Raw genomic sequence first — 23,336 nt, 5'->3', positions numbered from 1 at the left:
TTATGACTCGTTATTACGACGAATCTGGTATGTACAGCGTTTCCATTGCTCATACATTGCTTGTATGTGTACTGCTTACACTTGTAGCAAATACAGTCTTCATAAGCTTTCCATTGAAAAACAGCAATCTGTCGTCGACGCTTGAGGCTTAGATCTTTATAATGATGCATAGTTTGTCATGATTAAATTTGTCCCGTTTCATTTAATTTATTCATAAACACTGACACGTGCGAGTTGAAAGGCTTTCAAAAATGAGGGCGTCGGGGTGCTGGCTAAGAGGTTAAGTTCCACAACAAATCTTTTACATTTATCAGATGTATTCGGTGATTACTGAATTTACTTCAACTGTTTTACTATAGTGAAAGGTTTTTACAAGTCAACTGTGCTCCAGATCATAAACCCTACCAGATAAACACATTAATATCATTGATTGTTTTCTTCTCCATACAGGGTATGTGTATGTAATCTTACACCTCAATCCTGTGAAAGATTGTTTTCAGCTTTACAATCCTCAAACTCTGTCCTGAGAGAGCTGGACCTGCGTGACAGTTACCTGGGTGATTCAAAAATGAAGATGCTTTCTGATGGACTGAAGAGTCCAAACTGTCAACTGCAGATACTGAGGTTTAAGTTTGAAAAACTTGATTTATTTTTGTATTACATTAATTGCTGAAAATCCCACAAAGATTTATTTTTTATCCAATCACTTTGTTTTTCTTTTTCAGACTTTCCTTATGTGATCTTACTGCTCAGTCTTGTGAGGGTTTGTCTTCAGCTCTACAATCCTCAAACTCTGTCATGAGAGAGCTCGACCTGAGTAACAATGACCTGCAGGATTCTGGAGTGGAGCTGCTTTCTCATGGACTGAAGAGTCCAAACTGTCATCTGCAGATACTGAGGTTTGAGTTTTAAATATTTGATACATTTTTTGTATCTAATTATTAAAATTCACTTTGCTAAGATTTATTTTGTAACCTATTACTTTTTCTTTATTTTTCAGACTTCCCATTTGTAATCTCAATGCTCAGTCTTGTGAGAGTTTGTCTTCAGCTCTACAATCCTCAAACTCTCTCCTGAGAGAGCTCGACCTAAGTAACAATGACTTGAGGGATTCAGGAGTGGAGCTGCTTTCTCATGGACTGAAGAGTCCAAACTGTCAGCTGCAGATACTGAGGTTTGAGTTTTAAATGTTCAATTTTTTTTTATTACATTACTAAAATTCACACTTTTAAGAATTATTTTGTATCCAATTATTTTCTTTTTCTTTTTCAGACTTTCCTTATGTAATCTCACTGATCAGTCTTGTGAGAGTCTGTTTTCAGCTCTACAATCTTCAAACTCTGTTCTGAGAGAGCTGGACCTGAGTAACAATGAGCTGAAAGATTCAGGAGTGAAGCTGCTTTCTCATGGACTGAAGAGTCCAAACTGTCAGCTGCAGATTCTGAGGTAAATTGTTTTTGATTAAATCAATAAAACTGCTTAGTGTGATCATCATATTATAAAGCTTGTAATGTAATTTTATGAACATACAGCACAACACCGTGTTTATTTGCATGCAAGCGCCTCATGATCAGGTGTTTTCGGTGTTTCTGAGTGTCTCATTTGACAGTAAATGTTGCTCCACATGAACTCCATTTCATGGATGTAAAAATGCAACAAGCATCTAATATATTTCCAACCTTGTTTTATTTTTATTGCTTGTCAGGGTCAGAATGATTGGGTTGACTATTAGACAATTGAGGAAGACCAGGCTTAAAAAAATGAACTTTTTAAACATTTTGTCATCTAAACTAACTAATGGGTACATTATGAAGGTCAGCAGAGCAGCACGAAGAACATCATATTTTGAGGGGTCACTTTGTTTGTACAGTTGGAGGGGAACATGTACTGGATCAAAGTGATAAAATAAACGTAGTTTTGAGTTAATCGCATAGATTACATCAAATCATTATCCAGAAGATTGAAATTTGTGTATTTAAGCTGTAAATAAATATGTCAGCTATACGCATTATGAGTCATTTTCTCCTGATAACCCCCGAAAAGAACTTAAATTACACTTCCAGTTTTGATCATACAGATAAGAGCAATACATCAATCAAATCTGTAAAGGGTCTACTTTTTTTTTGATACAGACATAATAACAACAAAACGTTGTGGACTTAAAAAATAAAGATAACAAACAAGGTGTGCTGTCTACAGCCTTTGTCTGCGCTGATCTTCATTTACAAACAAGTCATTAAAATGAACTGTAACTCAGTGAATACTCAACGAAGAGACATGAGAGAGATATCTATAGAAAGCGTGACATGTCTACTTTTATGTGATGTGGTTGAGGATTTGAGAAATGGATTTCCTCAGAAAAAAAAGAATGAAGCAGAAATCATAAACATGAGTAATTCTCTTTTTATTTATTTATATACTTGTACTAGTTTTCACATAACGTGTATACATTTTACTAGTTAGACTTTTTCCAAACTATAATTCCTGACTAAGTGTATAATCAAGTGAAATATTGTGAAGTTTAAATAACATTATACAATACTATACCATTCAAAAGCTTGATGTAAATAATATAAATGTAACAAATAAATTTAACTGTAACAAATGTATTGTAACAAATTGTGTTCTTTAATTTATCCCCCTAAAAAACCTGAAAAATATTCTCAGCTCTTTTCAACATTAATAAATAATAATGATAAAAATAATGATAATAATAACAATAAAAAAAAATTCTTTTTGTAGAAAATAAGATTATAAAAGGATTTCTGAATGACTGTGTGACTGGAGTAATGATGCAAAAAAGCTGTTTGAAAATTATGCAAAAAGCTAGTTTAAAGTCAGCTTTGATTGTTCTAAAAAACTGTTTAACTGCCCCCCCCCAAATGGATATTAAATTATGTTGTGGGATAATTATATAGATTTGTTTTGTCCTCACATTCTTTCTTGTAACTCCTCCCTCACAGTGGAACAGCTGACTGAAAGGCTTATTATGCAGCTCATTATGCAGCTCATTATGCAGGGCTTTGTCTTCTCAGGTGTGAATCACAATGATATTCATGATAGTTGACGCCTACTCGCATATGACTTGTCACACACCTGGACTCATTTAATGTGTTTTTGCCCGTGACCCAGTTTCTGTCTTTCCGTGTTTGATTAGTTCCCAGGTGTGTCCATTATCTTCCTCATGTGTTCCATGTCCCTGTTAATTTAATGATTCCATCCACCTGTGTTTCCCCAATTATCTGTTGTACATAAGCCTTGTCCTTCAGTTCTGTTTTGTCAGGTCTTCTCACTTGTGCTCACTTGTTACTCACTTGTGACCACTGGCTACTTACGTGTGTCTACCTCTGTGCTCCATGTTGGATATCCCCTGTGTTGGATATATTAAAAGCCTTATTCCGTTTATCCTCGACTCCGTATTCCTTCAGGCAGCGTAAAACCGTGACAGAAGACCCGACCTAATAAGAGAAAATAGAAAACTGCGTGTTCTTCCCTCCGTTTTGTTTTTGTGTTTTCAAAGTCTTTTCTTTTCTTAGTGTTTCTATGGATCCCCTCTATCGTCCCGAATTCCTCATCCTTCTGCTGAAGCAGGAAGAACGCTCTCTCGAGGACCACACCAGATGGTTTCTCCTATTAGCTAATGCCACCAGCTACCCGGACGGCGCGCTCTGCACCTTCTACAACACCAGCCTGAACTCCAAATGCAGAGCGTTGTCGTTCGAAGATGGTCCTCGAGAGGATTTCGCCGCATACGTGGAGTGGACTCTGGCGAGAAATGGCTCATCTCTCACCATCTGCCCCATAGAGGACCTCGCCAGCCCCACTCCCGACCCAGAGACCAGCCAGCCACCATCTCGCCGCACGGAGCCAGAGCCCACCGCAGCCGCAGAGCCCGAGCCATCCACTGACAGGGAGCCGGATCTCGAGAGCGCGACTGACCAGGTGTGTGAGCCGGCAACACTGTGCATCGTGGGAGTCCTCGTGGAGATCGAGGGCGTGGAGGAAAGCCCTGCCCACACTCCTGCGACTGAGGGTGAGCTATATGCAGTCTCTGAAGATCATATGGAGCAAGTTCTGGATCTGATGGACTGGTCTATGGAGGTAATCCCTAATTTTCCTGTTTCCCCGCTGGTTCCGTCCAGCCCTGATTCCCCTGTATACCCTCTCAGTCTCCCACTCCTACCTCCTCCAGTCATTTCCTCTGCTCCATTTCCGCTGGTTCCGCCCAGCCCTGAGTTTTCTGTTTCTCCGCTGGTTACGCCCAGCCCTGAGTTTTCTGTTTCTCCGCTGGTTACGCCCAGCCCTGAGTTTTCTGTTTCTCCGCTGGTTACGCCCAGCCCTGAGTTTTCTGTTTCTCCGCTGGTTCCGCCCAGCTCTGAATCTTCTGTGTCTCCGCTGGTTCCGCCCAGCTCTGAATCTTCTGTGTCTCCGCTGGTTCCGCCCAGCTCTGAATCTTCTGTGTCTCCGCTGGTTCCGCCCAGCTCTGAATCTTCTGTGTCTCCGCTGGTTCCGCCCAGCTCTGAATCTTCTGTGTCTCCGCTGGTTCCGCCCAGCTCTGAATTTTCTGTGTCTCCGCTGGTTCCGCCCAGCCATGATTTTTCTGTTTCACCACTGGTTCCACCCAGCCCTGAATCTTCTGTGTCTCCTGCATTCCCTCCCAGCCTCCCTCTCCCACCTCCTCCCAAACCTGCTGGTCCTTCTGCTCCACTTCCGCTGGTTCCATCCAGCCCTGATCCTCCTGTCGTTCCCCCCATCCTTCTCCTCTCTCCTCCTCCTAGACCAGCCAGTTCCTCGTCATCCCTGCTGGTGCCAGTCAGTCCCGCAGCTCACCCTCAGTCCGCGCCATCGGGGCGCGGTGGTTCGCCGCTGGACTGCCAGTCTCCAGCTCCGCCTTGGCGTGTTAAGGCCCTGTCTCCGCCTCCAGCCTCCGAGCCCTGGACTCCTCCTCGGTCCTTCGACCCAGCGGCTCCGCCTTGGCTCTTAGCTCCCTCGTCTCCACCGTGGCCTGTCATCCCAATTGCTCCACCCGGCTCCCTCGTCCCTCCGGCTCCACCTTGGTCAGTCGTCGACCATCCGCCGCCTCGGGACTCCACTCCTCTGGTTCCACCTCGTCACTCCATCCCTCCGGCTCTGTCAGGCTCCTCCTTCCCTCCGGTTCCACCTCCATCCTCGGTCACTCCGGCTCCACAGCGGTCTGCCAGGACCCCGCCTCTGCCTTGGTCGCCTGAGCCTTCAGCTCCACCTAGGCCCTCCGGATCCTCGACGTCACCCTGGCTCTGCGGCTGTGCTGCTCCATCTTGGGCTCCTCACCCACCGGTGCAGTCTCCGCCTGTCGGCCCCCTGGTGTCGTCGACCCTTCCTTCACCATGGCTCCTCCCGCCGTCGACCCCACCTTGGATCTCCGTCCTGGCTGGTCTCTGGTGGACCATCTGGCTCCTCCTGCTCCTGTCTCCTCCCTGGCTCCTTCCTCCGTCGTCTCCTCCCTGGCTCCTCCTTCTGTGGTCCCTGTCTGCTGGCCCCCTCCTGGAAGTCCGTCCTCCACCGGAACCTCCTCCCAAGTTCCCACCTACGCCCCCCCCTGTTGTTTCTACGGTGCGAGGACGCACCTACCGGGAGGGGGGAGTACTGTCACACACCTGGACTCATTTAATGTGTTTTTGCCCGTGACCCAGTTTCTGTCTTTCCGTGTTTGATTAGTTCCCAGGTGTGTCCATTATCTTCCTCATGTGTTCCATGTCCCTGTTAATTTAATGATTCCATCCACCTGTGTTTCCCCAATTATCTGTTGTACATAAGCCTTGTCCTTCAGTTCTGTTTTGTCGGGTCTTCTCACTTGTGCTCACTTGTTACTCACTTGTGACCACTGGCTACTTACGTGTGTCTACCTCTGTGCTCCATGTTGGATATCCCCTGTGTTGGATATATTAAAAGCCTTATTCCGTTTATCCTCGACTCCGTATTCCTTCAGGCAGCGTAAAACCGTGACATGACTTTTACCAACCAAAAGTGTCTTAGAAAATTTAAATCAATATGTTTTTTCTGTGAGTAAACAAGATAATTTTCACATAATTTAGAAAGACAAATTCTAGGCTACAAGCTCCAGTTCTCAAAAATCCCGGGAACCATTGTTCTTTATGTGTTTTATGGCCTTATTCAAGTGTTTTAACTTTTTTAGTTTTTCACTAACCACTCACAATATTTTTTTTTCTCAAAAACACAATCATGTACATACAGTATTGTTCAAAATAATAGCAGTACAATGTGACTAACCAGAATAATCAAGGTTTTTCGTATATTTTTTATTGCTACGTGGCAAACAAGTTACCAGTAGGTTCAGTAGATTCTCAGAAAACAAATGAGACCCAGCATTCATGATATGCACGCTTTTAAGGCTGTGCAATTGGGCAATTAGTTGAATTAGTTGAAAGGGGTGTGTTCAAAAAAATAGCAGTGTGGCATTCAATCACTGAGGTCATCAATTTTGTGAAGAAACCGGTGTGAATCAGGTGGCCCCTATTTAAGGATGAAGCCAACACTTGTTGAACATGCATTTGAAAGCTGAGGAAAATGGGTCGTTCAAGACATTGTTCAGAAGAACAGCGTACTTTGATTAAAAAGTTGATTAGAGAGGGGAAAACCTATAAAGAGGTGCTAAAAATGATAGGCTGTTCAGCTAAAATGATCTCCAATGCCTTAAAATGGAGAGCAAAACCAGAGAGACGTGGAAGAAAACGGAAGACAACCATCAAAATGGATAGAAGAATAACCAGAATGGCAAAGGCTCAGCCAATGATCACCTCCAGGATGATCAAAGACAGTCTGGAGTTACCTGTAAGTACTGTGACAGTTAGAAGACGTCTGTGTGAAGCTAATCTATTTTCAAGAATCCCCCGCAAAGTCCCTCTGTTAAAAAAAAGGCATGTGCAGAAGAGGTTACAATTTGCCAAAGAACACATCAACTGGCCTAAAGAGAAATGGAGGAACATTTTGTGGACTGATGAGAGTAAAATTGTTCTTTTTGGGTCCAAGGGCCACAGGCAGTTTGTGAGACGACCCCCAAACTCTGAATTCAAGCCACAGTACACAGTGAAGACAGTGAAGCATGGAGGTGCAAGCATCATGATATGGGCATGTTTCTCCTACTATGGTGTTGGGCCTATTTATCGCATACCAGGGATCATGGATCAGTTTGCATATGTTAAAATACTTGAAGAGGTCATGTTGCCCTATGCTGAAGAGGACATGCCCTTGAAATGGTTGTTTCAACAAGACAATGACCCAAAACACACTAGTAAACGGGCAAAGTCTTGGTTCCAAGCCAACAAAATTAATGTTATGGAGTGGCCAGCCCAATCTCCAGACCTTAATCCAATTGAGAACTTGTGGGGTGATATCAAAAATGCTGTTTCTGAAGCAAAAACAAGAAATGTGAATGAATTGTGGAATGTTGTTAAAGAATCATGGAGTGGAATAACAGCTGAGAGGTGCCACAAGTTGGTTGACTCCATGCCACACAGATGTCAAGCAGTTTTAAAAAACTGTGGTCATACAACTAAATATTAGTTTAGTGATTCACAGGATTGCTAAATCCCAGAAAAAAAAAATGTTTGTACAAAATAGTTTTGAGTTTGTACAGTCAAAGGTAGACACTGCTATTTTTTTGAACACACCCCTTTCAACTAATTGCCCAATTGCACAGCCTTAAGAGCGTGCATATCATGAATGCTGGGTCTTGTTTGTTTTCTGACAATCTACTGAACCTACTGGTAACTTGTTTGCCACGTAGCAATAAAAAATATACTAAAAACCTTGATTATTCTGGTTAGTCACATTGTACTGCTATTATTTCGAACAATACTGTACATGCTGCTCACATATTATTATAGCCCAGTTTGTGCTGATTACAGTGAGATTAGGATTTACCCATTTATATATTTATAAGAAACTGAAAAAAGCACAAATGTCAGGGCATGACAAAACTTCTCCATGCCCCAAAAATACCTTTAGACTCCAGAGGGTTAAACTACACATTCCAGACAATATATATATATTTTTTGATTATTCAAATGTTTTGTTGTACATTCTAGTTAGAGGCTCAGCGGTTTTGTTTAAATGTGCATACATTAATGAAAACACATACAAAATGAGCCTATTAATAGAACGGTCTTTCTCCATTCTCAGACAATATAAGTGCTCATGGCTATAAATACACTGTAAATGTTTCCACTGATTACTGATTGTTTGCTGGGTTGGTAATATTATATAGGTCTACTAATAAGTAAGGGGGGCCCAAAAATAGTTTTGCTTATGTCAGGATAAGATTAATAGATTAATAAAATAATTTCAGCCCTGGTAACAACTCTGAAAAAGATATTATCTCCTAACTTGTAAACCGTAAACCTTTCTACTCACCGTGGGAGTTTTCCTTGTTCATTTTTGTCAATGTTTACATCCCTCTGGATGCCTGTGTGAGCCCAGCACTGCAAGCTAGCTTAACAAATAACTGTAATGGCGCAATAGTACCCAGACTCTATTTTAATCATTCTTGGAGATTTTAACAAAACTAAATCTTTCCCGTGAACTGCCAAAATACAAACAGCACATTACATGTCCCACCAGAGAGAGTAATATATTGGATCACTGTTAAATCACAATATAAGATGCATATCATTCCGTCCTATGGGCAGCTTTGGGACTCTGATCACCATCTAGTTTATCTTATACCAACCTGCAGCTTCCTCATACCAAAGATGATGCTTACAGAAGGATACAATTTTGTATAACAAGGCCAGAAACAGACTGACAAAGATCAGTGGCTAAAATAACTATTCTGAAAAGCTAGGACCCCGCCGAAGTCTAGGAAAGCTTCTGGTCCAGGTGGTGTTTTACCTGCCTGTCTAAAGCTTTGCACTGACCAACTGCACAGATCTTCAACAGATCACTGGAGCTGTGTGAAGTTCCATGCTTCTTCAAACTCAACACCATCATTCCAGTCACCAAAATCACTGGACTTAACTTTACTCTCACGTCTGTGGTCATGAAGTTATTTGAGAGACTGGTCTTGGCTTTACTGAAGGACATCACTAGACCCTTGCTTGATGATGCAGTCGACATGCATTACATCCTGCAACACCTCGTCAGACTTGGGAATTATGATAGGATCTTATTTGTGACTTATTTATTTGTGATTTATGACTTCAGTTCTGCCTTCAATACTATCATACATAACCTTTCTCTCAGACAAACTGACCCAGATCTCTGAGCCCACCTCAATCTGTCCGTGGATAACCAGCTTCCTGACAGACAGGCAACAGCTACTGAGGCTAGGCAAACTCACATTCTAGGCTCTCACAATCAGCACTGGCACCCCTCAGTGTTGTGTGCTCTCGCCACTGCTCTTCTGAAGTGGGACAATCATATAGACTTTATTGCTAAAAAGGCCCAGCAGAGGTTGTACTTCCTTTACCAGCTGAGAAAGTTCGACCTGTAACAGAAGCTGCTGAAACAGTTATACTCGGCTGTCAGGACCGGGGCTCGAACTTGGGTCTCTGATGCCTGAGTCTTAATTTCTAGCGCTGAGCCACAGGAGGTAGTTGAACCCAATAGTCAGACGCCTTGTAAACTTAACTCAGAAGAGTTTATTCAACAAAAACAGCAAAAGGGAACAAAATATACTTTGTATAGAGTTAGGATATAAAACAGGAAAATCCTCAGACCAGAACGGGTCAAAAATAGTAAAATAGTCTCCAAAACAAAAACTCAGAGAAAAAACTGCAAAACTATTCACAGGAAAACAATTCAAAAAATACTTTCAAAGAATAGATCTTGGAACTAGAGCAGACTTACGGCAGCAACTTGCTTAGGAACAATAATAACCAAGCAAAGATACAAAGGAAGTGATCAGCTTAAATAGACAGCCCAGAATGAGAAACATGTGAAAACAATTACACTGATTACAAAAGGCACAATGTTGACGTGAGTGCACATTGGGGACCTCTAGTGGCCAAAATTACACATTGCAAAACAAAGGTTCTGACACTCGGCTATCACTGAGTCTGTCCTGTGTACATTGATAACTGTCTGGTTTAATTCAGCCCCCAAATCAGACATCAAGAGACTACAGTTGGCAGTCCAGATTTCTGAGAGGATTATTGGTTTCCCCCGCCCAATCTCAAAGATTGAGGAAAATGGCTGGTAAACACACTTTGGAACCCATTCACCCTGCACACTCTCTCTTCAAACTGTTGCCTTCTGGTTGGCACTACAGAGCACTGACCACTAGTAAGGCATAAGAACAGTTTTTGGTAACACTTTATAGCAAAGTTCAGAAATAAGTCATTTCTAAATTATTAGTTGATGAACTAATAATTTACAAAAGATTACTATAGATTCATAAATGATTAATAAGTAATTAGATAACATTTTAGTGATGTTTTATTAATTCAGTTGTAAGTCATTAGTTAATGATGAACGTATCATTTACAAACCAGGACTACACATAAATACATAACAAGTGGTATGCTAACGATTAAAAAATATGTTGTAAGTTATCTTAAAAAAGTTATAATTAAATTAATCAAACAGATAATTAGTAGATTGTTTATGTTATTAGTTGATGAATAAATGATACAAATGATGAATAAGCCATTAATTAAATCCATTAGTAAATTATATACAGACAGACCAAAAGTTTGGACACACGTTCTCATTCAAAGAGTTTCCACACATGTGGAATTATATATGGAATTATATACATAACAAAAAAGTGTGGAACAACGGAAAATCATATTCTAGGTTCTTCAAAGTAGCCACCTTTTGCTTTGATTACAGCTTTGCACACTCTTGGCATTCTCTTGATGAGCTTCAAGAGGTAGTCACCTGAGATGGTCTTCCAACAGTCTTGAAGGAGTTCCCCGAGAGATGCTTAGCACTTGTTGGCCCTTTTGCCTTCTGTCTGCGGTCCAGCTCACCCCTAAACCATCTGGATTGGGTTCAGGTCCGGTGACTGTGGAGGCCAGCTCATCTGGAGCAGCACCCCATCACTCTCCTTCTTGCTCAAATAGCCCTTGATGCCTTCAGTGTGACGCTACAATTTTCATAGTCATGAAAATAAAGAAAACTTTGAAAAAGAAGGTGTGTCCAAACTTTTGGTCTGTACTGTATATGATTTATTGATGAAGTTGTAAGTTGGTCTGTGTTCAAAAGCACAAACATGCAGGTATACTAAAGCACTATACTGTGTGGAGTGTGTGGAATCTAGTGATAAAGTGAACCTCTCACCCACTTTTACCTTCCACTGCAGCTCACATATCATGTAAATCATTAGCATACCACTTATTAATCATTTATGAACATATAGTCATGTTTTGTAAATGATTCGTTCATCATTACCTAATAACTTGTAAGTGACTTATAACTGAACTAATAAATCATTACTAAAATATTAACTTATTACTTATCATTTATGAATGTATAGTCATGTTTTGTAAATGATTAGTTCATCATTATCTAATAATTTATAACTGATTTATAAATAACTCATAATGGAACGTTATTATAAAGTATTACCCATTTTTCCCCGCAGGCCATATTCAGCTGTGCAAGGTAACCTACTTTATATTATGCAATCCTTCTGACCCATTGTCTTCTCTTCTGGGTCTGTTGTGAGTGCGTTCACAACACTGCAGTGATGCTGTTAACGTATTAGGCCGGGTTCACACCGCAAGCTGCTGCAGAGCAGAAGCAGCGCATATTTTTTTCGGTGCCTATGTTAACAGATGAGAGCGTTCACACCGCACGCAGAGGCTGCGCGGCAGAGCGTTGCAGAAGCAGAGCAGAAGCAGCAGTGCCGCAATCGTTTCGGCGCTGGGTCTATTTTTGCACCGCTGCTGACGCTCAGTTAAAGTGTAAGTATACCTTTGATGGAAAAAAATAAATATGATTTCACACAAAAAGTGCTCTAAATGCACAAAATAAGCACATCTAGGGTGTTTTAACAAGAACTGGAGTATGTTAGGAAAGAAAATTAATATAAAAAATATGTATAGAAGATAAAGTGACAATGGTCATGGCCAAAATACACATGTACTGAAACGAAAAAGGAATTTTGCCCAAAATTTGCATTAATGATATCTACTGTGTTTTTAGCGAATTACATAAAAAATGTATGATATTTAAAAAAAAAAAATATATATATATATATATATATATATATATATAATTTTTTCTTTTTACAAAATCTGTCAAAGTACTACAGTTATATACAAAAACAACTTTAAATAATTTATATTGTTAGTTTATCCTTAGAGATATATTTATTATTAGTAGTAGTAGGCGTATTCTTATAAATAGGCCTATATATTGGCAGAAGAATGGATGTCGTGCTGACATGCTGACAATCATAAACAACAGCACATGGTGTCACAGGCGGTGGTCTTCAGAGTGCCCCTGGAAAGACAATAATGGACTATACTCGTCTCATCGTGGAAGTTGAGAAATATCAAGTTCTTTATGATCCACACAATGTACTTTACAAAGACTTGCAGGAGAAGGAAAAAGCATGAAGTTGCAGCGGCTCATATTACAGATGGTAAGTAATTGTATAGTGTTTTTGACGCTTTCGCTGGCACACGAGCAAACAACTCAATATTTGATTCAAAACTGATTCAACTGGAACCATTTATTTACAATTTCTAAATTACGCATAAGCACACAAATAACAAAAGCAGGTGATATGCATATATAATAAACAAGATGAGCAGGAAGTCAAGGCTGTGAACCATTTACAATACACAGAATTTAAAATACCGTATATTAAATTGGTTTTCAGGTTGTCCTTTGCTAAACGTGCTTGCAAACAAACCCAGTGACAAGATGGTAATATGCACCAAGTTCTCTCATACGTTGGTTAATAGGATGAACCCAAAGTCTGCGTCTTTTTCATAATCTCCTTAATAACAAATATAGCGCAATGGCCTTTCTTCTATTAACAACACATACTGCACGGAAAATAAAGACAGCAAAACAAAGATGCAACAAAAGTTACAATTAAATTATTAATTAAAATATTTAAATGTATTTTAAATGGAAATAAAGCAATGCGAACATTATAGAGTACTCCCATTATAGAGTACTCTGTCCATAATCCGCTGTTCAGTTGCGCGCTGCCTCCACTGCCGGTGTGAAAGCAAAATAGGCGCGCACTGCTTCTGCTCTGCCTACCTGCTGCTAACGCGCTGCTTTCGCTCTGCTGCAGCTTGCGGTGTGAACCCGGCCTTATGCTGCTGATGTGTTATCTTTGTTATTGGGAAAAAACACCAGGAAATATGTCAGAAGCGTCGTACATAAGCAGCATCATGAACGCTCTCACAAAAGACCCAGAAGACAATACTGAATAAAGTCATAATTTTAGTTATTTTTGGACCAAAATGTATTTTTGATTCTTCAAAAAATTCTAACTGACCCTCTGATGTCACATGGACTACTTCGATGATGTTTTTTTTACCTTTCTGTACAGTATATCGTACATACATTTTCAATGGAGGAACAGAAAGCTCTCGCACTAAATCTAAAATATCTTAAACTGTGCTCTGAAGATGAACTGAGGTCTTACAGGTTTGGAACGACATGAGGTTGAGTCATTATTGAAAATTTTCATTTTTGGCTGAACTATCCCATTAACTTATTCTCACAAGGTCATCACTGGTGTTCACGTGAATAGAAACACCAGTGACAATTGTTATTACAAAATGCATTTTACAAGTACAAAACCCAAACGCTACAAACAAACCACACTGCAAATCATGTTATACCCTCTAAAAAATCCATTATAAAATTTGGTTATATCAGTGAACTCAACAGAAGTCTTGCATGAAATTATAAGACAAGTAAGAGTATTTCTGATAACTAAAAAGAAACAGCAGACTTGCCATGTGCCTTTCTTGGTGTATCAACAAAACATTGAATTGTCTAAATGTCAAACATCATGCGGACCATTGTTGTGTTTGTAGATTGTCTGGCTGTATGGTGACAGAAGAAGGCTGTGGTTATGTGTCTTCAGCTCTGAGTTCAAACCCCTCACATCTGAGAGAGCTGGATCTGAGCTACAATCACCCAGGAGATTCAGGAGTCAAGCTGCTCTATGAAAAACTTGAGGATCCAAATTGCTCACTGGATAAATTCAAGTATGTTGAGTATGTTATTACAAGCATAAACTGGGCTCTAGACTCATCTTCCTACTGGTCACAATGCTGTGACTAATTTTCTAAGTTGCTTGCACCAGCACGAGTTGGTCGCACTTTTTTGCTTCAACATGGGATTAGTCAATGCATGCTGATGTTTTTCAAAGACAACAGGCTTTTCAAAATGAATTTTTTTTTTTAAATGAATTTCCCTGTCAGTGACAGTGCTTGCATTTTTTTGCGTCTTTTACTTAACATTTACATTTCGCCTGAAAATCTAATCCTTCATCCACCATTGTTTCCTGAGCATTCGCATCATTTTGCCATGTGCACCTTTGCACTTCTGCTGACATGGCAAGTATAAACCAGGCTATACACCCGAAGCACTCACACTGAAAGCACCTCTCTTAGTCTCTTCACGTAATCAGTAAAATCTGATGCTGCACTGTGCTGCGCCTCTGCAGTGTGCGCTTTATGGAGCAGAGAAGAATGGACCATACACTCACACAAATGTGACCACGTCAAATTTTAGTTCGCACTTTCTAAAATTGGTCACATATGAAACCATTTTGATCTGCAGCTTGAACTTTGTGTCAGCTTCACATCAACCTAACTACATCGTCACTGCAGTTGTAGACGTGAGATCTATTCACACTAGAACCGTTTGGAGCATTGGCTCCAAAGCTACATTTTTTTATACATTTTGTTTATAAATTACCAACGTACAACGTGTACATGTAAATGGTAAACAGCAAACACGACCAACAAAACAGCCCAATCATGTTGTTTTAATCATACTTTGATATAAAACATGCTGTATAATGTTTTGTATGATACATTGTGGATAAAAAAACTCACAGTTAATAATTTGCTAATAAAATGTAACGCATTTCAATATGCAATACATTTAGACTCTTTTGTTATTCTGTAATTTTTTTAACAGGAAAGATAGCTACTCCTATCCATGACATACAGAAAAATATAGCCTATATACAGTATTGTTCAAAATAATAGCAGTACAGTGTAACTAACCAGAATAATCAAGGTTTTTCGTATATTTTTTTATTGCTACGTGGCAAACAAGTTACCAGTAGGTTCAGTAGATTCTCAGAAAACAAATGAGACCCAGCATTCATGATATGCACGCTCTTAAAGCTGTGCAATTGGGCAATTAGTTGAATTAGTTGAAAGGGGTGTGTTCAAAAAAATAGCAGTGTGGCATTCAATCACTGAGGTCATCAATTTTGTGAAGAAACAGGTGTGAATCAGGTGGCCCCTATTTAAGGATGAAGCCAACACTTGTTGAACATGCATTTGAAAGCTGAGGAAAATGGGTCGTTCAAGACATTGTTCATAAGAACAGCGTACTTTGATTTAAAGTTGATTAGAGAGGGGAAAACCTATAAAGAGGTGCAAAAAATGATAGGCTGTTCAGCTAAAATGATCTCCAATGCCTTAAAATGGAGAGCAAAACCAGAGAGACGTGGAAGAAAACGGAAGACAACCATCAAAATGGATAGAAGAATAACCAGAATGGCAAAGGCTCAGCCAATGATCACCTCCAGGATGATCAAAGACAGTCTGGAGTTACCTGTAAGTACTGTGACAGTTAGAAGACGTCTGTGTGAAGCTAATCTATTTTCAAGAATCCCCCGCAAAGTCCCTCTGTTAAAAAAAAGGCATGTGCAGAAGAGGTTACAATTTGCCAAAGAACACATCAACTGGCCTAAAGAGAAATGGAGGAACATTTTGTGGACTGATGAGAGTAAAATTGTTCTTTTTGGGTCCAAGGGCCACAGGCAGTTTGTGAGACGACCCCCAAACTCTGAATTCAAGCCACAGTACACAGTGAAGACAGTGAAGCATGGAGGTGCAAGCATCATGATATGGGCATGTTTCTCCTACTATGGTGTTGGGCCTATTTATCGCATACCAGGGATCATGGATCAGTTTGCATATGTTAAAATACTTGAAGAGGTCATGTTGCCCTATGCTGAAGAGGACATGCCCTTGAAATGGTTGTTTCAACAAGACAATGACCCAAAACACACTAGTAAACGGGCAAAGTCTTGGTTCCAAACCAACAAAATTAATGTTATGGAGTGGCCAGCCCAATCTCCAGACCTTAATCCAATTGAGAACTTGTGGGGTGATATCAAAAATGCTGTTTCTGAAGCAAAACCAAGAAATGTGAATGAATTGTGGAATGTTGTTAAAGAATCATGGAGTGGAATAACAGCTGAGAGGTGCCACAAGTTGGTTGACTCCATGCCACACAGATGTCAAGCAGTTTTAAAAAACTGTGGTCATACAACTAAATATTAGTTTAGTGATTCACAGGATTGCTAAATCCCAGAAAAAAAAAATGTTTGTACAAAATAGTTTTGAGTTTGTACAGTCAAAGGTAGACACTGCTATTTTTTTGAACACACCCCTTTCAACTAATTGCCCAATTGCACAGCCTTAAGAGCGTGCATATCATGAATGCTGGGTTTTGTTTGTTTTCTGACAATCTACTGAACCTACTGGTAACTTGTTTGCCACGTAGCAATAAAAAATATACTAAAAACCTTGATTATTCTGGTTAGTCACATTGTACTGCTATTATTTTGAACAATACTGTATCTGTCTATGAATAAAAAAAAATCAGCATTTATATTAGTTTTGTTAACCCTCTGGAGTCTAAGAGTATTTTGGGGGCCTGGAGAAGTTTTGTCATGGCCTGACATTTGTGCTTTTTTACAGTTTCTTATACACATCTAAATGGCTAAAGTCTAATCTCACTGTAATCATCACAAACTTGGCTATAATAATATGTGAGCAGCATGTATGTACATGATTGTGTTTTTGAAAAAAAATGTTATGCGTGGTTAGTGAAAATCTAAAAATGTTAAAGGTCCCGGTTTTCATGCTTTTTTGAAGCTTTGTGTTCATGTTTCGCGTGTAAAAAAAAAAAAGTATTTTTCAAACAATTCGCAATTCAGTGTTTTTCACTGTTTTGTTTCACTGTCATAAAAACGGGCTGATGACTTCCTTGTTCTATAAAGTCCATCCTTCAGAAATATGTTAAGAGTTCTGATTGCGCCAGCAGTTCCTTTTTTGTGATTCGACACCAGCTTAAAGCACGCTGCCCTCCTGGAAACACGATTGTGCTAGAACGCACATGCTAGAGATGTACTTATGATCACAGGAGCGTTTTTACTGACGAGATGCGCATGAAAATCATGTTTGATTTTTTTGCACAGCCCTAACATCTAGTTAACAAAGCTAAACAGTGTTGCCCTTTGTGTAATAAGTTACAGAAACTGTTAAACGCACCAACTTAAATAATACAATTCATTTACCAGTTGTGGTCCATAAACAACGCCTTCACCAGACAAAGAGGGAACTGCTCCATCTTTCAAGAATAATATTTGTGCGAGTTCGGCATTAAACTGATTGAGATCGAGGAAGCTGTCCTCAGCAAAATGTGCTGCACATAGTTTTACATGTGGATTATAGTTTTCGGGAACCGAGTAAAACATAAATTGTAACCGTTAATCTCCAAGTACAGCATCCCTGGGAAGCTTAAACAAAGGTGATTTGACTCCAAAATGAAAAAAAACAGCAACAAGACCTCGTCCCCTTTTTTGTGTATTCTTGTGGGCGGAGGTTAGTCAAAAAACTGGTAACAATATGGTGATCCGTGGTCCTGAGGGCAGAAATACAAGGGCACAGGTTAGTGTTACACAAGGGTAAGTATAAGTTACGTCTGGTAAACAGTGAGGTGTCAGGAGGCAAGTTCCTGAAACCAGGTGTTAACTGCAAGGACTTCAGATGGCTCACCGGACCAGGGGAACAGAGGAGGTTGATAGCCTATGACACATTGGAAACGGGTAAGGTCGGTGGATGACTGTTGGAGTGAATTTTGTGCATATTCTTCCCAGCTTATGTACCGGTTCCATAGGTTTGGTTTTGATGGAAAAAGGATCGAAGGAAGCGACTGACATCTTGAATCTTGCGTTCTGTCTGTCCATTGGTCTGGGGGTGATAGCCGGAAGTGAGACTTATAGTGACATTAAGGAGTGAGAAGAATGCCCGCCACACCCTTGAGATGAATTGGGGTCCTCGATCCGACACAATGGGTTTATTTACCCTTGGATGACCTGTTCCTATGGAGGAGTGTGCATGGAAGATAAGGGTTCTACGATGGTCTTTGGATACGTACACTTTCCCAGGTGGGCATGCAGGTGGGATGGGTTGTTGTTATGCTTGTTCGCGGAGCATTTCATCCCACTGGATTAACAAATAACCTGGTGGGCAAGATGGGTTCTGGTTCGTCAGGGATTTCCTCAAAGGCGTGGAGGCGGGACAGAGTATCAGCTCAGGTATTCTTGGATCCGGGACGATAAGCTATCTTGAAGTGGAATTGGGAAAGAATAGGGCCCACCTGGCCCGATGAGGCTTGAGTCTCTTGGCCTCTTTCAGATATTTAAGGTTTTTGTGATCAGTTAGCATGAGAAATGGTTGCCTGGCCCCCTCCAACCAGTGCCTCCACTCTTCAAGTGCCAGTTTTACTGCAAGGAGTTCTCTGTTGTCAATGTCATAGTTTCTCTCTGCTGGAGACAATTTCTTGGAGAAATAAGCACATAGCATAGTTTTGGCCGCATTCTTTGAATATTTGGACAGGATGGCTTGAGGCGGTGGTTGTTGAGGCATCCACTTCCACGATGAACTTCTTCTCTGGGTCTGGGTGTTGAAGTAGTGGGTGTTCGGTTCTTTAAGAATATCCCCACCGAACGGGGCGTCAGGAGAGGACACGTTGTTACAACTCGTAGTGGATTTTATTTATTCTTGGTTCATTTTTAATTACAGTTGATTAGTCCACAAATATCAGCAGCAGGTTATAAACCGGTGGCGCATCTCTCCTGACGAGACAACATGCCAAAATGAATACTCGCTCCCACTTATAGCCCGCGCTCATTCATTACTGGATTTAACACACCTGTTTGGGATTTGACTGGTCCATGCTTCAATCAGGTAAGTGAAACCTCCCACCTATTATCCTGCGTTACATTATGAACACCCGTGACATATTGAACGCAACACCTCCCACTTGACCGACTGATCATGTGATTTAAGGCGGTCACAGGCAAAACATTACACCACATAATATATACATTTTTTTTTTTTCTTCATGAAGAATAGGACACCATTGTCATTGTTCAGACACCTCCCCTGACAGATGTGTGGTGTTCTGCCAGGTTTGGTCATATGGGGTATGTACTCTTGGTGGTGCAAGTGGTGGTGAAGGCAGCATAGAAGCATACCAACCAGTGAAAAAAAAAAAAAAAAAAAAGAGAGAAAGAGAGAGAGAGAAAGAGGTATCCTGAGGTAATGCCTTCAGAATTGGGGTTTGGGTGTTTAGGCAGTGCCTGGAGAACTGGTGGGCAAAGAGACGAGGTCTAGGAGTCACTGGTCTTCCACAGGGATGAGGACTACCAGTCTCCTCACGTCTCGCCGTAGAATGACTGACGTCAACTGCTGAGTATTCCTCTTCAGTTGCCCAACTATAAGGGAGGCAGGGGGGCCTGCACACGTCTTAACGTCTGCGTCTCTCACAAGTCCTTTCTTGTCAGGGTACACAGCCTGGATCCGTCCGAGGCGAAATTGCCCTTGCAGTGCGTTTTGATCAGCAATCCAAACAATGTCACCTATCGCTACATTTCTTTGGGTCTGGTGCCACTTTGGGCGAATGAATAAGTTAGGTCCGGCCAGTTCACTCCACTTCTTCCAGAACATATCCACACCAATCTGGATGGATCTGAAACGGCGCCAGGGATGGGTGCACAAGTCAATTCCTCCTGTATCTCCCCCTTGCCTGGTCCTCCCGAGAAGCAGAGTATTGGGGGTCAAATACTCTATAGAGTCTTCTTGTTCTTGTGCCCTAGCGTCAATCGGCCTTTCATTTGTGAGGTTAGCTGCCTGGTAGAAGAGGGTTTGGAGCTCACCCCAGGTGAGCGAGCTTGTTGTCCCTCCGAGGCTAGTGAGAGCCCTATTTATGAGCTTAACTGCAGCTTCCGCAGACCCGTTGCGATGAGGTGCGTCAGCCGGATGAAAGTTCCATGCCCACACTGTCCCATTCTTGGCGGCTTTGTCCTCTATGGATGCTTCCCGTAAGGTAGCTAAGTACCTATGCAAATCTTGTAGGGCAGGTTTAGCTCCAATGAAATTGGTTCCTCTATCTGACCACAATTTTCTGGGATTGCCTCTCAATGCTACAAAGCGGGAGTAAGTTTGGAGAAAGCTTTCAGATAATTGGTCCTCAACGAGGTCCACATGGACTGCCCTTGATGCCATGCAACAGAATACTATGCCCCAAACATTTTTTCCTGTTCTTTTCTTGACAGCATCCTTGATTTCAAAGGGGCCAAAGAGGTCTAGTGTGGTATACTCAAATGGGTTAGCACGCTGTGAGCGTTCTGGCGGCAGATCACTCATCATCTGCTGGCACATCTTCCCTTTCAGTTTGCGACATGTAATACAGTTGTTTGCAACTTTCTTTACTATCCTCCGACCTTGCACAATCCATGCCTTCCTCCTGGTGCGCAGAAGCGTGGCAGCAACACCTTCATGGTTCTCGTCATGAGCTTCTCTTGACAGTAGTGTTGCGAGCCATGAACGAAATGGAATTAAAGGAACAGCTGTTCCATCTTCTTTCCAGGACTGGATTCGTCCTCCACAGAGAAGGATTCCTGTGCTCTCGTCTTTGTGGACCTTTAAGCGGTTCAGTGTTGAGTCCAGGAACTGACTGCCATCTTGGGCTGCGAGGACCAGGTCTTGGAAAGCTTGCGCTCTCTCCTCAGTTGACAAGATAGAGCAGTTTGCCTCCCACTTTGATGAGTCAGGTGCCTGGCATTTTCTCAGCCAGGTTTCTGCAGCCCTTCGAGTCCAGGCTATGGAACCACACAGCTTAGACAGAGAACTGAAGCGTTGAGGTTTCACAAGGCGTACCAAACCAATCGCCCAGGGCCTTCTCTGTCTGTCTGCCACTGATGTTGCACCCGGGACAGCTGGTGATGTTGATCTACCGTTGACTCCATGTCTGAGGTCTGCCTTGATGTCAGGCCCGTTAAGGTCAGTTCTTTCTTTTGACTGGGCCCTGGTAATCACAGCTGAGAAGGCTTTCCGCTGAAGTTTTCCCACATCTTCAGCAGCAGAGGGTGTAATCTCACTGGCCATCTTCATAGGCCAGTCGGTCTTAGGCCATTTCAGGAACTCAGGGCCTTGCTGCCATTCTGACCCTTCATCAAGTTCCTCCGGAGTTGCACCTCTGGTTAGAATGTCAGCAATGTTTCGTCTGCCTTCAATCCACCTCCAATCTTCCACATGTCCGGCTTTCTGAATCTCACCGATTCGATTTGCAAAAAAGGTCTGGAAGCCGCAGCTGTCCTTTTGGATGGCTGCCAGGATTGTTTGGCTGTCCACAAAGTGAATCCATTGCTTAACTTTAATGTGGCAGTGCTTCTCAAAATACTTTTTTAGGCGGGTAGCGAAGACCGCGCCACAGAGTTCTGCTTTGATCACATCTCCTTTTTGGTCGAGAGGGGTGAGTTTAACCTTGGATTCCACCAACTTCATTACAACCTTGTCTTGGTTCTCCCACCGCAGGTAGAGTACGGCTCCATAGGAGGATTCGCTTCCATCTGAGAACGTGATCCCTGTCGGTGGGCCTATGGCTCCAGGAGGCGTGAGGCTTCTCTCAAACCTTACCTGGCCAAGTCTCACAAATTCTTCAAAGAGCGTTATTGCGGCTTCTCTAAGTTTCAGTGAGAGAGGGGCATCCCATGTTTCTTTAAATAGGTTGTCCTTGCCAGCTTCCTGGAATGATTCTCGTACCAACATCACTCCCCTCTGTTTGGCTGGTGAGGCAAGACCAACCGGGTCGTATAATGCGGCAATCTGGCTAAGAAGTATGCGTCGGGTAAGGGGATTTGGTGTTCCTTCCCTGACATCCTCCATGCTCAGATTAAATCCTGTCCTCATTTTCCCTCTTTTCTTAGAGAACTTGATAGAAGTTAGCAACCGGAGCTTGTCTGTCTCAGGTTCATAACCGACCCCAAGCGCTTTGTTCTCCCCATCATGCATTTGGTTGGGCAGTACGAGGGTCGTGGGTACAGTTGTTTCAGAAGGGGCTCCACTCCTCCCACTTTGGCGTGACAGAACCCATGGTTTCAGGAAGAAGCCTCCCGCTCTCAAAATCTCCTCCACCCCTTTGGTGATCCTCTCCAGAGTCTTGAGGTCATCATGTGAGGTCAGGATGTCATCCACATAGCTGTCCTCAGTCAGAGCTCGCCGTTCTTCAATCATATCAGCAAACTGAGGAAGGTTGGCTGTCTCTTTCATTGCAACTTGGGCAATACATCCTGCTGGTTTATCGCCAATATTTACTCTGACGACTGCAAACTCCTCAATGTTGTCCTCAGGGTAGTCTCTCCAGAGAAAGCGGTGGAGGTGAACTTCATCATCTTTCAGCCACACTGAGTTATACATCTTTTTTACATCACCCAGTGCGGCATGGAGTCCACTCCTGAACCTCAGAAGGACACCTCTGATGGGATTGAGTACATCAGGACCCTTGTGAAGGAGATCATTTAGACTTATGCCTCGGAACTCTTGGCTACTATTCCACACAATTCTCACAGGGGTTGAGGAGGAGTGAGGGTTCGGTGCAACCAGATGGCTGATGTACCATTTAGGTCCTTCCCAGTTGTTAATTTCCTCCCTTGTGAGTTTTGCAGCAGCCCCTCTTGAAACCATTTCATGTATTTGTTCTTTGTATGCAGCCTTCCACACAGGATCTTTCTCCAGACGTTTCTCAGTGTTTCTGAAGGTCGCCTCCACTGCCTGCCGATTGTTTGGCAGTGCTGTGAGGTCTGTCTTCCAGGGATAAGCTGCGTCCCAGTGGGGAGAGTTGCTGTGTTTGTCCGCCAGCACGTATGTTAGGCATTCTTTTATCTTTTCCAGGTCCCGCTCTTCCTTAAGGGTCATTTCTTTTCCTCCAGGGGGGCACCTACCACACTTGCAGCCACCACATTGAGGACTGCACGCAGCTCCGATGCTGTCCCACCTGAACCACTCGAAGACGTCTTTGTTGGCTGTTGCTGTGCTCCGGAC

General features: G+C 42.0%; 1 protein-coding gene across 10 annotated transcripts in view; it reads left to right on the top strand.

Annotated features, from left to right (window-relative positions):
- The window catches only part of LOC113048323 (NACHT, LRR and PYD domains-containing protein 12-like), a 116,476-nt gene that overhangs the window by 78,217 nt on the left and 14,923 nt on the right, over positions 1–23,336 (top strand). For 8 of the 10 annotated variants that reach the window (XM_026210089.1, XM_026210082.1, XM_026210083.1 and 5 more), the window contains 5 exons: positions 451–624; positions 726–899; positions 1,001–1,174; positions 1,273–1,446; positions 14,010–14,183. In XM_026210089.1, the coding sequence (XP_026065874.1) occupies positions 451–624; positions 726–899; positions 1,001–1,174; positions 1,273–1,446; positions 14,010–14,183 (870 nt within the window). The remainder of the gene's footprint in view (positions 1–450; positions 625–725; positions 900–1,000; positions 1,175–1,272; positions 1,447–14,009; positions 14,184–23,336) is intronic. The other 2 variants (XM_026210086.1, XM_026210085.1) reach the window with 2 other exon arrangements.

Source organism: Carassius auratus, chromosome 29, assembly GCF_003368295.1.
Source record: "Carassius auratus strain Wakin chromosome 29, ASM336829v1, whole genome shotgun sequence".
NCBI lineage: Eukaryota > Metazoa > Chordata > Actinopteri > Cypriniformes > Cyprinidae > Carassius > Carassius auratus.
The sequence above is the reverse complement of the archived record's forward strand: the minus strand, read 5'-3'. Positions and strand labels throughout refer to the sequence as shown.